Below are 13,951 nucleotides of genomic sequence, written 5' to 3'. Positions count from 1 at the left end.
ACCTTAACTCTGCTTCTTAAGTCATATGTGTCTGTTGGTGAGAGAACTCAACACATTTGTTGCTATCACCTGCTTGAATTATCTTAACCCATAGATATGAGAAATATAAAAGGAGATGAGAACATGAAATGGGGAGACACAATCACTAGTGTACTTAGGGATGGGTGAATGGAAATTCTTTAGGGGGATGGAATTTTGACAGCCTATTTATATTTGAGAATATTGCTAAGCTTTTATCGCAAATCTAATTTTTAAAACTTAATATTTAATCAGTCAACAATTGAACACTCACTGGGTGCCGTGCAATGTCCTAAGTGATTAGTTTAATGAATAATATTTAATGAATTAATGCATTAGTGCATTTATTACACTACTTTGTCATATAAATATGTGTACACATATTTATGTAGCTCTAGTTTAATGTTTGTGTTGTACTACAATAGTTTTTCGAGTATCATAAGAACAGAAAACATAGCTATGGAAAGAAATTAGAAAATTGACTTGATTACAGGAAGCAACATCCAACTTGCTATTTTGGAACCGTGCTTTATTCAGAATCTTTATACAGAGTTGATTGACTAAGTAGGGATATTTGGCATGCTAGATAGGCCTTTGTTTCTGGGACTACCTATTTCCTCAGGGAAACTATTTTCAATGCACTCCAATTACTGTATATTTCTTTGTCACTTCCTTCTGTTGTTTGCACTAGAAGATTGGTAATGGATTTTGATCATATTTTTAAACTCGTATAAATCTCACTTTTCATAAAGCTTTGGTGGCGGGGAAAGAAAGTTAGTTTCATATTTAAACTGGAAACAAAAGCTTGTCTGTGGTTCTCTTTGGCTCCTTTTAAGGGGATTCAACCAGCCTCCACAGCCAAGGAATAAAGTATTAATTATCGGGCATGCATCTTTCTATTGCTGCCTTCTCTAAGAACAGTTTTAGAAAAAATACTGGAAAAAAATCCAACTCTTATGTTATCGTGCCGTGAAACTGTAACGGACTTCATAGACTTCAGATGGCTCTCTAAATTAGTAGGTTGCCACTCACCCTCTGATCCCTCCATGAATGGTGGCTGATGAAAATGGTGATAGTGATGATGATGGAGCAGGATGAGAAGATCCTTTTAAGTTTTGAAGGTCGGGAAAGTTGGTAGGCTTTTTAAGTTCCAGCTTTTTCTTTCGTGCTGACACTCATGAGTGACTATTTGAAAGCATGCCCATTTAAAGTAATCCTTTGATTTGAGTTTTTAATTGGGATTATTGCACCTTTCAATCAAAGGCAAAATTGTGAAACACAGTTCATTGCCTTCACCCATTTAGGGAAATTTAAGGAAATTGGTGGGCGGTGGCTGGGAAGGAATGATATTTAAAAATGATTTATTTGGAGGATGTTTCCCAATACTTGTAGCTATTAATATCATAGCAGGGAAAATCCATTCTGGGAGTTGTCTTATATGTTGTGTTGGAAAATCCACACATTAAGGACCAATCTGATTAGGGTACTCCTACTCTATCCTAATCCTCCTTGGCCTCTCAGCTGCCTTCGACACTGTGGACCACCCCCTTCTCCTCAACATGCTATTCAACCTTGGCTTCACAGACTCTGTCCTCTCCTGGTTCTCCTCCTATCTCTCCGTCCGTTCATTCTCAGTCTCTTTTGCGGGCTCCTCCTCCCCCTCCCATCCCCTTACTGTAGGGGTTCCTCTAGGGTCAGTTCTTGGTCCCCTTCTGTTCTCTATCTACACTCATTCCCTTGGTGGCCTCATTCACTCCCATGGCTTCAGCTGTCATCTCTACGCTGATGACACCCAAATCTACATCTCTGCCCCTGCTCTCTCTCCCTCTCTCCAGGCTCATGTCTCCTCCTGCCTTCAGGACATCTCCATCTGGATGTCTGCCCTTCATCTAAAACTCAGCATGTCCAAGACTGAACTCCTTATATTCCCTCCCAAACCCTGCCCTCTCCCTGACTTTCCCATCATTGTTGACGGCACTACCATCCTTCCCGTATCACAAGGCCGTGACCTTGGTGCCATCCTTGACTCTGCTCTCTCGTTCACCCCTCACATCCAATCCGTCACCAAAACCTGCCGGTCTCAGCTCCGCAACATTACCAAGGTCCGCCCTTTCCTCTCCATCCAAACCACTACCCTGCTCATTCAGTCTCTCATCCTGTCCCGACTGGATTACTGCATCAGCCTCCTCTCCGATCTCCCATCCTCCTGTCGCTCCCCACTTCAGTGCATACTTCACACCACTGCCCGGATCATCTTTGTCCAGAAATGCTCTGGGCATGTTACTCCCCTCCTCAGAAATATCCAGTGGCTACCAATCAATCTGTGCATCAGGCAGAAACTCCTCACCCTGGGCTTCAAGGCTGTCCATCACCTCGCCCCCTCCTACCTCACCTCCCTTCTCTCCTTCTACAGCCCAGCCCACACCCTCTGCTCCTCTGCCGCTGATCTCCTCACTGTGCCTCATTCTCGCCTGTCCCGCCATCGACCCCTGGCCCATGTCCTCCCCCTGGTCTGGAATGCCCTCCCTCCACACATCCGCCAGGCTAGCTCTCTTCCTCCCTTCAAAGCCCTACTGAGAGCTCACTTCCTCCAGGAGGCCTTCCCAGACTGAGCCCCCTCATTCCTATTGCCCTCCCCATCCCCCCCGCCTTGCCTCCTTCCCCTCCCCACAGCACCTGTGTATATGTATATATGTTTGTACATATTTATTACTCTATTTATTTTACTTGTACATATTTATTCTATTTATTTTATTTTGTTAATATGTTTTGTTTTGTGGTCTGTCTCCCCCTTCTATACTGTGAACCCGCTGTTGGGTAGGGACCATCTCTATATGTTATCAACTTGTACTTCCCAAGCACTTAGTACAGTGCTCTGCACACAGTTAGTGCTCAATAAATATGATTGAATGAATGAATGAATTAGGGTAACCATTGGGTCAGTGGGAATTAATGGCTTGAAGATACCAATCAATCAATCAATCGTATTTATTACAGATGAGGAGACTGAGGCATGAAGAAGTTAAGTGATTGGCCTGAAGTCCCCCAACAGGCATGTGACTGAGCCTAGTCTCCCGACACCAAGTCCCATGTTCTCTCACCACACGGCTGGAAAGCCTCCTAAAGAGATGACAGTTTTTAGGATGCCACCATGTTGTTGTGTGAGGAAATATTTCTTTTTTTTCCTAAATTTGAGCTCAGAATGAAAACTGCTTTAAGCAAGTAATCAAAGCCCAGCATAAAGTCCCCCGGTGAACACTAGCTTTGTTTTAAAAGGGATATTGGATGGTAGGAATGCTTGAATGGCTTCTTTCAGGTCATTATTTTTCCATCTCTTTGTGTGGGGGAGATAGTTTCAATGACATTCTGGCAGCAGTGCAGCCGAAATTCACAACTTTGACTTTGTTCTTGAGTTCTCATTGCTTACCTTGTTATGTTTGAAGACTGGAGTCAAGTAGGGCAAGGAAACAAGAAGAGAAGCTGCTTGTCTCCATCTTACCCTGAATTGGGAAACGGTATTTCCCCGGGGTGCTGTTCAGTACTGTATGGCACATAGTAACAAATACCAACCAATACCATTATTATTAGTATTAGTATTATTATTCATTCATTCATTCAGTCGTATTTATGAGCGCTGACTGTGTGCAGAGCACTGTACTAAGTGCTTGGAAAGTACAATTTGGTAACAGATAGAGACAATCCCTACCCAATAACGGGCTCACAGACTAGAAGGGGGAGACAGACTATAAAACAAAACCAGTAGGTAGTGTGGCCCCTCCTGGGGCTGTGGGGTGGGGAGGGGGCTGTTCTCCAGGCCCCCCCTGCAACTTTCTGGGGATCCCCCTCCCCATTTCCCCCGCCCACCCTCTGGGGAACAGCATGGAGGAGGGACTTGGCTGTTTGCCCTCCCCTCCCACAATTGGCCACCGGCTGGGCCCAAGTGAACCAAGCCGGGCCGGTGGCCGGGCCAGCCGAGCTGAGCCGAGCCACGCTGAGCTGAACCCAACTGAGCCGAGCCTAATCAACCCGAGGATGATCCAGTCCAACCCAACCAAGCTGAACTGGGCTGAGCCGAGCCAAGTCGAGGTGAGGCCCAGCCAAGTCGACCATGGTCCTGCCGGGGCACCCCAGCCCAGTCAAACCTGGCCGCGCCAAGCTGTGCCGTGCCGAGCTGAGCCTTGCCGAACTGAACCGAGCTGAGCCTGCCAAGCCGAACCAAACCGAGCTGTGCTGAGCTGAACCGAGCTGAGCCGTGCCGAGCCAAGCTGAGCCAAGCCATGCTGAAACGAACTGAGCCAAACCGAACCTAGCTGAGCTGTGCCGAACCGAACCGAGCCAAACTGAACTGAGCTGAGCTGTGCCGAACCGAGCCGGGCCATGTTTGAGGCTGCAACAAAACCACACTTTGTGTCTCCCAGGATCCCTACCCCAAATATCTTTTTTTCTTACATGCCACGAACGAGATAAGGAAAATGGAGTCCAACGAATTCCTCCTCGTTCCCTGGTCTAGAATCTCGCTTCTGTTACCTTCTTCCCCTGCCTTCTGTACTGTTCTGCTCATATTACCGGTCTGGTAAATTTTTCCTCCTGCTCATTACATCAGGTGAGGGGTAGTTTTTTTGTTTTGTTTTGCATTTGGTACAAGTTTTAGTGAGGTAAATGGGAGGAAAAAAAAAAACTTCTCTTCTGTCCGCACAATACCCAGTGAATTAAAGCTTACCTGGTGTATGCTGGCTCACATCTCACTCTTAATCATCCTCAGAAGACACTGCTCCCAGCCCTAGGCTGGAGAGCAGCAAACCTCCCTTTCTGGTGCCAGGCCGCTTATTGCTTCCATCAATGCATGTGGTGCCCAGTATTGGGGTTGGCACTATCCAGTTGGCATCACCTGGGTGGGCTAATTAGGATTGGCTAGGTGGCACCGTGCCAGTTCTATTTCTGCCACTGTAACCATGAGGACTTCAGTTTCTCAGTTCATTTTCAGCTCTAAATTAAGATCTTTCAAGTCTACTTTAATAAATGCCGGGTCGTCCCTGAGATTTACTTCACAGCCTTGATCCTTTCCCTGCTTTCTGATACTTGATTCCTGGTTTGTTTGCATTTAACCCAGAAACATATCTGTGTTGATTTCTCAAATGGACAACGGTCAGTGCAAACAGTACTGACCTGAACTGAGACCAACAACTAACGTCACCCAGAATACTCGAGAGTGACCTTAAGGCCGAGAGATTGCCTCTCCCTGAACTTCCCTGAATAATCCCTTGTTTTGTTTCACAAAGAGAAAAACTTTGCAGATTTACTTGCGTGATGGTCAAATATCGATCAGTACAATCTAGCTGTAGAATTATTGCAGGCAGCGGAGTATCAAAACCTCTTCAGTGAACATTTTTTTATGCTTCCTTGGCATTTTTAGAATATACTTTTGTTTCCCTTATCCCTCATGGCCTTTCCTCTGTCCTATCTGCTGACATTATTTTCATCTTTCTCTGTTCTTCCCCCTTTTTGTCCTCTCCTTTCTTTCAGGTTTTCATATGTTAATCTTGACCTTTCTCAAATCCTTATCCTCTGGTCTGGCTTATTTATTTGTTTTACTTTTTGCTGCCTATTGATTCTGTTTTCATGTCCTTACCACTTGAAGGGTTTCTCTTCCAAGACTTGTTTTAGTAGGTTTTGTACTTAATTTTGTATTCTTTTCATAATAGAAAATAACTTTGACCCGCTTTTAGGGACGCAAAATTTTCTTTAGGTCGTAACTTTCCATTTCTGTTTAGTTTAGTTCTGTTTAGAGCACTTAATACAGTGCTCTGCACACAGTAAGCGCTCAATAAATACGATTGATGATGATGATGATATGTATATATGTTTGTACATATTTATTACTCTATTTATCTTGTACATATCTATTCTATTTATTTTATTTTGTTAGTATGTTTGGTTTTGTTCTCTGTCTCCCCCATCTAGACTGTGAGCCCGCTGTTGGGTAGGGACTGTCTCTATGTGTTGCCGACTTGTACTTCCCAAGAGCTTAGTACAGTGCTCTGCACACAGTAAGCGCTCAATAAATTTGATTGATTGATTGATTTCTGTTTGAAAAAATATTGAATTATTTTGCTTTTCTGCTTCAGAGGGCAGCTTGGGGTGAGGAGGAGGAAAGAGAAAGGCAGCAAGGGAAAGAAAGCTGAAACAGTGTGACCTAGTAAAAGATGCACAGGCCTTGGAGTCACAGAACCTGTGTTCTAATCCTGGTTCCACCACTTGTCTGCTCTGTAATCTTGGGCGAATTGCTTAACTTCTCTGGGCCTCAGTTTCCTCATCTGTAAAATGGGGGTTAAATCACTAATCACTTGGACTGTGAGCCCCATGTGGGGCAGGAATTTTGTCCAAACAAATTATCTTGTATCTATCTCAGCATTTAGTACAGTATTTAGCCTCCAGTAAATGCTTAACAAATACCAAATAAAGGGGAGGAGCGTGGGCAATTAAGTGTAGAAGGAGGCAGAGAAGAGAGAAGGGCCACACTCATCTGTACCCTTCATTGAGAGATCATAGTTTCTTCCTAATCTAAGCGATTATGCTAGCATTGGACTGCATATCTAGAAGAAACGTGTTGTAAATAGACAACTCCCAAAGAGAGTGAAGTCTCTTTCTGTTATCGATAAATTTGGGAAACACTTCGCAAATTTCATAAATGGGGCTCCGAGCTCCAACAAAAGAAAAATAAGAGCTGTTGGTTGTCTCTAGAATCAATCAATTATTAGTATTTAGTGCCTACAGCTAGAGAAGCAGCGTGGCTCAGTGGAAAAGAGCCCGGGCTTTGGAGTCAGAGGTCATGGGTTCAAATTTCGGCTCCGCCACTTGTCAGCTGTGTGACTTTGGGCGAGTCACTTCACTTCTCTGGGCCTCAGCTACCTCATCTATAAAATGGGGATGAAGACTGTGAGCCCCCCGTGGGACAACCTGATCACCTTGAAACCTCCCCAGTGCTTAGAACAGTGCTTTGCACATAGTAAGTGCTTAATAAATGCCATCATTATTATTATTATTACAGCATGCCAAGCACTGTAGTGATGCTTGGGAAAGTACAGTAGGGGTAGTAGACATGATCCTTGACCCCAGGGCATTTTCAATCTAGCCAGGGAGGTGGGCAGTAAATGGAATGATTTGGCAAGTGTGGCAAGCTCATCCTTATAGCTCGGTTGCTTCTACATACTCACCAGCATGTCATACTGGCCCAGATGATCTTCAAGGAGCACAACAACTGGTTGTAGCAGGAGGAGGAGAGAGACTGAAGCTGAGGCTGCCCCTTCTCCCCCGCTGCCACAAGAAGTGCGACTTGTGTTGGGCGGGAGGGGCCGTCACCAACACTGATACCGAGGCTCAGCACTAGGTCTGCAATACAAGAGTACCTTGGGTTTGGGGAAGACCAGATAACCCGAAGCATATCCCCAGATAGAGGTAGAAGAATTTGTATTTATTTACAAAATGAATAGGATGGGGGAATTAGAGATTAATCTGGGAAGGTTTCCTGGAGAAGACATGATTTCAATAGGGCATTGAAAATGGGGTGAGTGGTGACCAGTCTCCCCCTCTAGACTGTAAGCTCATTGTGGGCAGGGAACATGCTTACCTACTCTGTTATATTGTACTCTTCCAAGCGCTTAGTACAGTGCTCTACACACAGTGTTCAGGAAATATGATTGATTGATACATAGTGGGAGGCAGTTTCTAGACAGAAGGGAGGGTGTAAATAAGGGGTCGATGCTAGGCGAGGCTAGAGTGAAGTACAGTGAGTAGATTGGTAGTGGAGGAGTGAAATGTACAGGTCGGATTGTAGTGGGAGGCTGACGGAGTGCCCTGAATCCAATGATGAGTAGTTTCTGCTTGATGTAGTTATGGATGGGCAATTATTAGGAGTGCTTGAGGAGCAGAAAGACATGCACAGAAAAACGATCCTGGCACTATAGTAAGTATGTATTCAAGAGGGGAGGGCTGGAGGAAGGGAGCTCAGGAAAGAGGCTGATGCAGTAGTCAAGATGGATATGACAACTGCTTGAACCAATCAGCGTTGTAGCATCTTGGAGGGAGCAAATTCTGGAGACACAATCAATAAAATTAAGTGACTGACTGAATACACCGTGTCTTTTCAGAAGGAATCCTTTTCAACAACATAGGAGGAAGGTATCTGAAGCTAGAATCAACAAAATTTAGTGACCGAATAGGCTGGTTGAAGGATAGAGATGAGTCAAGGATAATGCCCAGGTTTGGGCCTGGCTGAAAACATTATTACTATAATAATAAAAAAAGATGAATCTTATTTTATTTACATGTCTATTTTGCTCTCTTCTACCTTTCCAAATCCAGCACCCATTTTGTAGTTTGCTGGTGGCAAGAATCCCAGAAGTGGCTATATTTTGTTTTATATTGTAATTGATATGATATCATTTTTTGCAATAGAAAAATGTAATTTAATTGAGTGTACAATAGAAAAAAACCAGGAATAGCTACTGTTTAATAGCATCTTCAAAGCGTTAACCATGATTACTTGTGACATCTGACTTGTCTGAAATCAGAAAGTATGATTTTGATGCATTAAGGACCATCTTTTCATCATTTTATTCACATGTAAAATAGATGTGGCCAGAACAAAGGTAATTGATCCCCTGGTCTTCCAGAACCAGATGTAGATAAACATTATTTCCCTGGAATAAAAACTGGAATAAAACATAAAAAGAACTCTTGTTTTTTATGTTAGGATTCAAGGAACCTATCTACCAACTCTGTTAAAATGTACTGTCCCAAAACACTTACTACAGTGCTCTGCAGATAGTACGCACTCAATAAATCCATGATTAAGATCCCCTATATTTTCTTTAAATTACTTTTGCAAGATTCAAAGGATTGCCATTTTTGTATTTTCGAGAGGGGGAAGCCCTGGAACTCTTCAGCTACTCCAAAAGGGCTTTTCTTTTCCTAATTTAAAACCGTGTTTATAATGTAGAGGGATTTTTAATTAAAAAGTGAAAAATTTGCTTATAAATTACATTTGCCAGTGTTATGGTACGTGTAATAGGCATGTTTTCAGTTCTTACTTTCTGTCAATCAGATCACTAAATTCACTTAAGTCTCAGACTATTGTGTGACTGTGTGACTCAGCAACAAAGGAAGAAGGCATTTGGAAAACACATTCCTTTTAACCTAAATGATTTAAGGGTGTCCAAGATATTAACTCCTTACTCATCCGGCTCTCTCGTAAGTTGTTTAAACATGTAGAAAATATTATTGCTTTCCTATATTACATCCTGTCCAAACCTTGTAAGGATCAAGTAAGATTTATGTCTTAGAACAGTCTGACAATGTAGATTGTTAGTCTTTTTAATTTTAAAATATTCATTACTCTCTGTTTTTCTTTAGAAGAAAAACCAAAGCCAAAGCTCCTCTTCCTCCGGATGTTAAATACACTGAAGGCTCTTCACTTGAATCTATGGAATCCCCTAATTTCACAATGGAACAGAAAGAAAACATGATTGATAAAGACATTGAACTCTCTGTTGTTCTTCCAGGAGATGTGATCAAATCGACTGTTGTTCATGGCAGGTATGTTAAAAGTGAAATAATTCATCTTTGCAATAAGTATGCCAATGACCCGTGATGCTGGCATTTAAAACACTTCATTGATCATTCGGGAATATAGAAAATAAAAGAAGACATAATATTAACTCCTGTTCCATTTTCACACGAAATACTGCACCCATAGTTGGTCACCCACATTTTAGGAAGCTTGAGAAAGCGGAGAATAGAGGGATTAAAAATAAGCAAGGAGTAGCATCCAAATGAGGATAGTCTGAAAAGATGAGGCCTCTTCCGTGGGGAAAGATGAAGTCTGGAAGATGACATCATTGAAGTGTACAAAATAATTAAGGGCACATAGAATTGCTAGTCTCCAAAGCCCATTCTGTCAGACCTCCACTGAAGTTTAAGAATATAATGTTTGAAAATGAGGAAGTACTTTTTCACATGGGGCAAGGGAAATGAAGGGATTTTGTTATCCCTAGAAGTTGTGCAGGAAAATGTCAGTGTGTTCAAGAGAAGTCTAGGTATATCCGTGGACAAGTCCACAATGGGTTATTTAGAGTGAATGTTTAGATATGTCAGGAGGTTAAAAAGATACGTGGATAATTGTCTGTGATTGAATTATTGCAGGGAAAAGTTGGGACATTAAAGGGCACATTTATAAACATGAGAAAGAATGTCAGAGGGAAATCATTCTATTCCTCTCAGTATTGTTTCCTGCCATGTTCAGTTCTTTTAATTTACAGCTCTAGTCTCTGTCATTTAGAGAGATATGGAAACACCAGATTTCCACACTCCCTGGTTCAATTTGAAACATAGCATTTTTAAACTCCTCAATTAAAGCTGGCCATAAATGGGAGGTGAGCTCAGATAAAAAGCAGACAGAACATAGTTCTTACACTCTAAGATATGCTCAGATGAAGTATTTTCTGCGAAAGACCCAAAGAAAAGAGTAAGGCTTAGCTTCAGAACGATGTGACCATACATTCAGTTCTCCTAGAATGTGCATTAAAGAAAACATGTGGTAAATACCCATGATTCAGTCAACGCTATGCCATGATGCTTCTCTAACATGTATTTGCACTGAGCGGAAATCACACTCGCGGCTCCTATGGGGCAGAGGAGAATTTTACCACCGAACTATCAATGCTGACACTTCACAATATGCCTGCCTGGCCTAGTGGAAAGAGCATGAGCCTGGGGGTAAAATGACCTCGGTTCTAATCCCGGCTCTGCCTCCTGTGTGGCCTTGGGTAAGTCACTTCACTTCTCTGTACCTCAGTTCCCTAATCTGCAAAATGAGGATTCAATGCTTGTTCTCCCTCCTACTTAGTCTGGGAGCCACAAGTGGGACTTGGTAATCCCATATCTGCCCCAGCACTTGATGCCGTGCTTGGCACACAGTAAGCACTTAATTAATACTGAAATTCTTCTTCTTATGATTATTATTTCTACTGATGGGCATAGTTCCAGCAGCCAGAACCAGGAATTGAACCCAGGTCTCCCGATTCCCCAGAGCAGTGTTTTTTCTACTGTATCAACAGCAGGGCTAAATGGACCTTAACTTTGTAGAGCAGTTTGAGTTTTTTCCAAAGCACTTTCACTTTTCTTATCTCATCTGTGTCCTCAAAACATCCCTGTGAGGTAGGGAGAGGCAGCTATTATCGTCCCCATTTTCAATTGAGGAAATTGAGTCGTAGAAAGAATCAAGTGACTTGTCTGAAGCCACAATGGCTCGGCTGGGTGTAGCTGCTGCTTTTGGGGCACGGGTTTTACGTCGCTCACGTGTGCCACACTACATACCCAATTACCAGTGCATCCAGAATTGGGAATCCTGGGATGGTAAATGCTCTTCGGAGGCAGGCCCAAGTCTAAGGCTCTGTTTGGTGTGGGTTAGAGTTAATAGCAGGTGACTGGGGTAATTTGTGCTCTCCCAGCCCAGTGGATTTGGTCCAATTCTGGATATTTACAGCTGTTTTCTATATCAACACTAACTCCTCTTCCTCGAAATCATTTCATTTGTGTTACTGCAAATTCTTAGTTACTTTTGTTTTTTTCTCTAATAAACTGCAGGGGAATATTACCAGTATGCTTAATTATGGCTGCAGAGCCTGAAATTAAGACTTCTTTTAATGGCACTGTTCTAAGTTCTGGGGAGGTTACAAGGTGATCAGGTTGTCCCACGGGGGGCTCCCAGTCTTCATCCCCATTTTACAGATGAGGGAACTGAGGCCCAGAGAAGTGAAGTGACTTGCCCAAAGTCACACAGCTGACAATTGTTGGAGTCGTGATTTGAACCCATGACGTCTGACTCCAAACCCCGGGCTCTTTCCACTGAGCCTCGCTGCTTCTCTGCAGCAACTTGCAAGACTTGCAACTTCATCTAAAGATGTCCATTTCTTGAAGATGGTACTAGCCTGTACACGAATGAAATAACCCATTCAGTCTTGCTTCTCTGTTTCTTTTTCTATTTAAGTACTGTAATTTTCAATATTCCAAGATGAAGGTAACTTCTAAAACTCTTGAAAGCCAACACAGGTAATACTTGTGCAGTTGAGGTTGAAAGGCCAAGTATATAGTGCATGTAATTTTCCACTGAAGAGAGAACGGAAAATTACACCAACTATTTTCTTGGCACTGTCTCATTTTTCAACTTTAGCACAGGCATTAGGAGTATCTGTGTCCTAAATCACATCTTTGCTTCTTGATAAGTTAGTTTGATTTTTATCTTTTTAGTTGACTCATCCGTATTTTAGTGAACCATTACCTAAATCAAGTAAAATTTACGCATTTTCTAGATCACTGCCTATATTGGCATAACTGAGACAGTCATGTGTAATGAAAAAATTCATTGGCAGTTTTGCAGCCAAATTTCAAGGTGTCAGAAATTTGAAGGAACAAACTCAGTTATCACAGTAAAGGATTTTATTCCTTAAAAGGGATTGGATAACTTGATCTACAAAATCAACCTCCGTTTTTCCACAGAAGGGAACTTGTCTTTTAAATCTCTAGTGCCCTGAACAAATGTTGAAGGAACAACTTTGGATGAATGGAATGGCTTTGTAGAGAAAATGTAAAAGAAAAGTCAATGCCAAGAAAATATGATCTTTAAACAGTATTGTGAGGAAAGGGCTTAGAGCACTTCTTGAGACAAACCTTACTTGGCCAAAATCTTGGTCTTAAATCCATGAAACATATGATACAGTGCCAGACCAATAGTTGATCAAACTCAGGATCTATCAAATAGAATCATTTGTCAATTTGAATCTTGAATGAATGGTGTATTCATTCAAGAGCTGCACTCTTTGACATCTATCCTAATTGTTTTGGACTTTCCATCCATATTTTTTCCCTCTCATCCCTAACTTTCCCTATAGTAATCCATTATCAACCTCCTTTTTATCATTATTTTTATTTATTATTAATACTACTATGACTACTACTACTACTAATAATGCTGTTATTTAGTGCTTATTATGTGCCAAGCATGTTCTGAGCACTGGGGTAATCAAGTTGGACACATTAACCCCATTTTACAGATGAGGTAACTGAGGCACAGTGAAGTGAAGTGAGTTATCCAAGGTAACACAGTAGAAAAGGAGCAGATCAGGGATTAGAACCCAGTCCTTCGGACTCCCAAGCCCATGCTCTAGCCAGTAGGAACGCTGCTTTTATGATTGTTAAACAATCAATCAATCAATCAATCGTATTTATTGAGCACTTACTATGTGCAGAGTACTGTACTAAGTGCTTGGGAAGTACAAATTGGCAACACAAACAGTTTGCAACCTTATCATGCTGCCTTTTAACATTTGTTAATGAGCACCATGGAATTTTATAGGGGATATAATCATAGTACTCTCTCACTTTGAGATAAAGCTGACAAGTTAATGAGGGCTTAGACACCTCCCTTCCTTTCCATCTCAACCTTTGAAATATTTTTTGACTAACTTAGTCCATCTCAATTTAGCATTTGATAATGACATTATCTATTTAGCATAGATGATTGTATATCTCTAGCTTAATAAAGATGCCTTTTTTCAGAGTTGGCTGTGAAAGCTAACATTTTGAAAATTAAATATTTACATGTCTTGGTAATTCTAATTGAAACTTTTTCTTATTGGTATGTATTTGAAATGACTAGGTGATCCCCTCACTATTTTGCATTTCTTAATGCTATTGTTTGGGTCAATATTTGGGAGACTTGAAAACATATCAGTATTTTCCATGGGAGTTTTTTAATTTTTGCTTAGTACTCTTTTTAGCCCAACAGTATTTTTATGGAACCAATTAACAAATTAATAACCCCACATAGGTATGACAGTAATTGTAGTTGTTTAGGCTAGCAGTAGTTGTTCATTTT

At 41.8% G+C, this 13,951-nt stretch overlaps 1 protein-coding gene across 4 annotated transcripts in view; it reads left to right on the top strand.

Moving 5' to 3' along the window:
• The window catches only part of COBLL1 (cordon-bleu WH2 repeat protein like 1), a 131,857-nt gene that overhangs the window by 71,622 nt on the left and 46,284 nt on the right, over nucleotides 1-13,951 (top strand). For all 4 annotated transcript variants that reach the window (XM_038750963.1, XM_038750964.1, XM_038750965.1 and 1 more), the window contains exon 2: nucleotides 9,430-9,612. In XM_038750963.1, coding sequence (XP_038606891.1) covers nucleotides 9,430-9,612 — 183 coding nt within the window. The remainder of the gene's footprint in view (nucleotides 1-9,429; nucleotides 9,613-13,951) is intronic.

This window comes from Tachyglossus aculeatus, chromosome 9 (genome assembly GCF_015852505.1).
Source record: "Tachyglossus aculeatus isolate mTacAcu1 chromosome 9, mTacAcu1.pri, whole genome shotgun sequence".
NCBI lineage: Eukaryota > Metazoa > Chordata > Mammalia > Monotremata > Tachyglossidae > Tachyglossus > Tachyglossus aculeatus.
The sequence above is the reverse complement of the archived record's forward strand: the minus strand, read 5'-3'. Positions and strand labels throughout refer to the sequence as shown.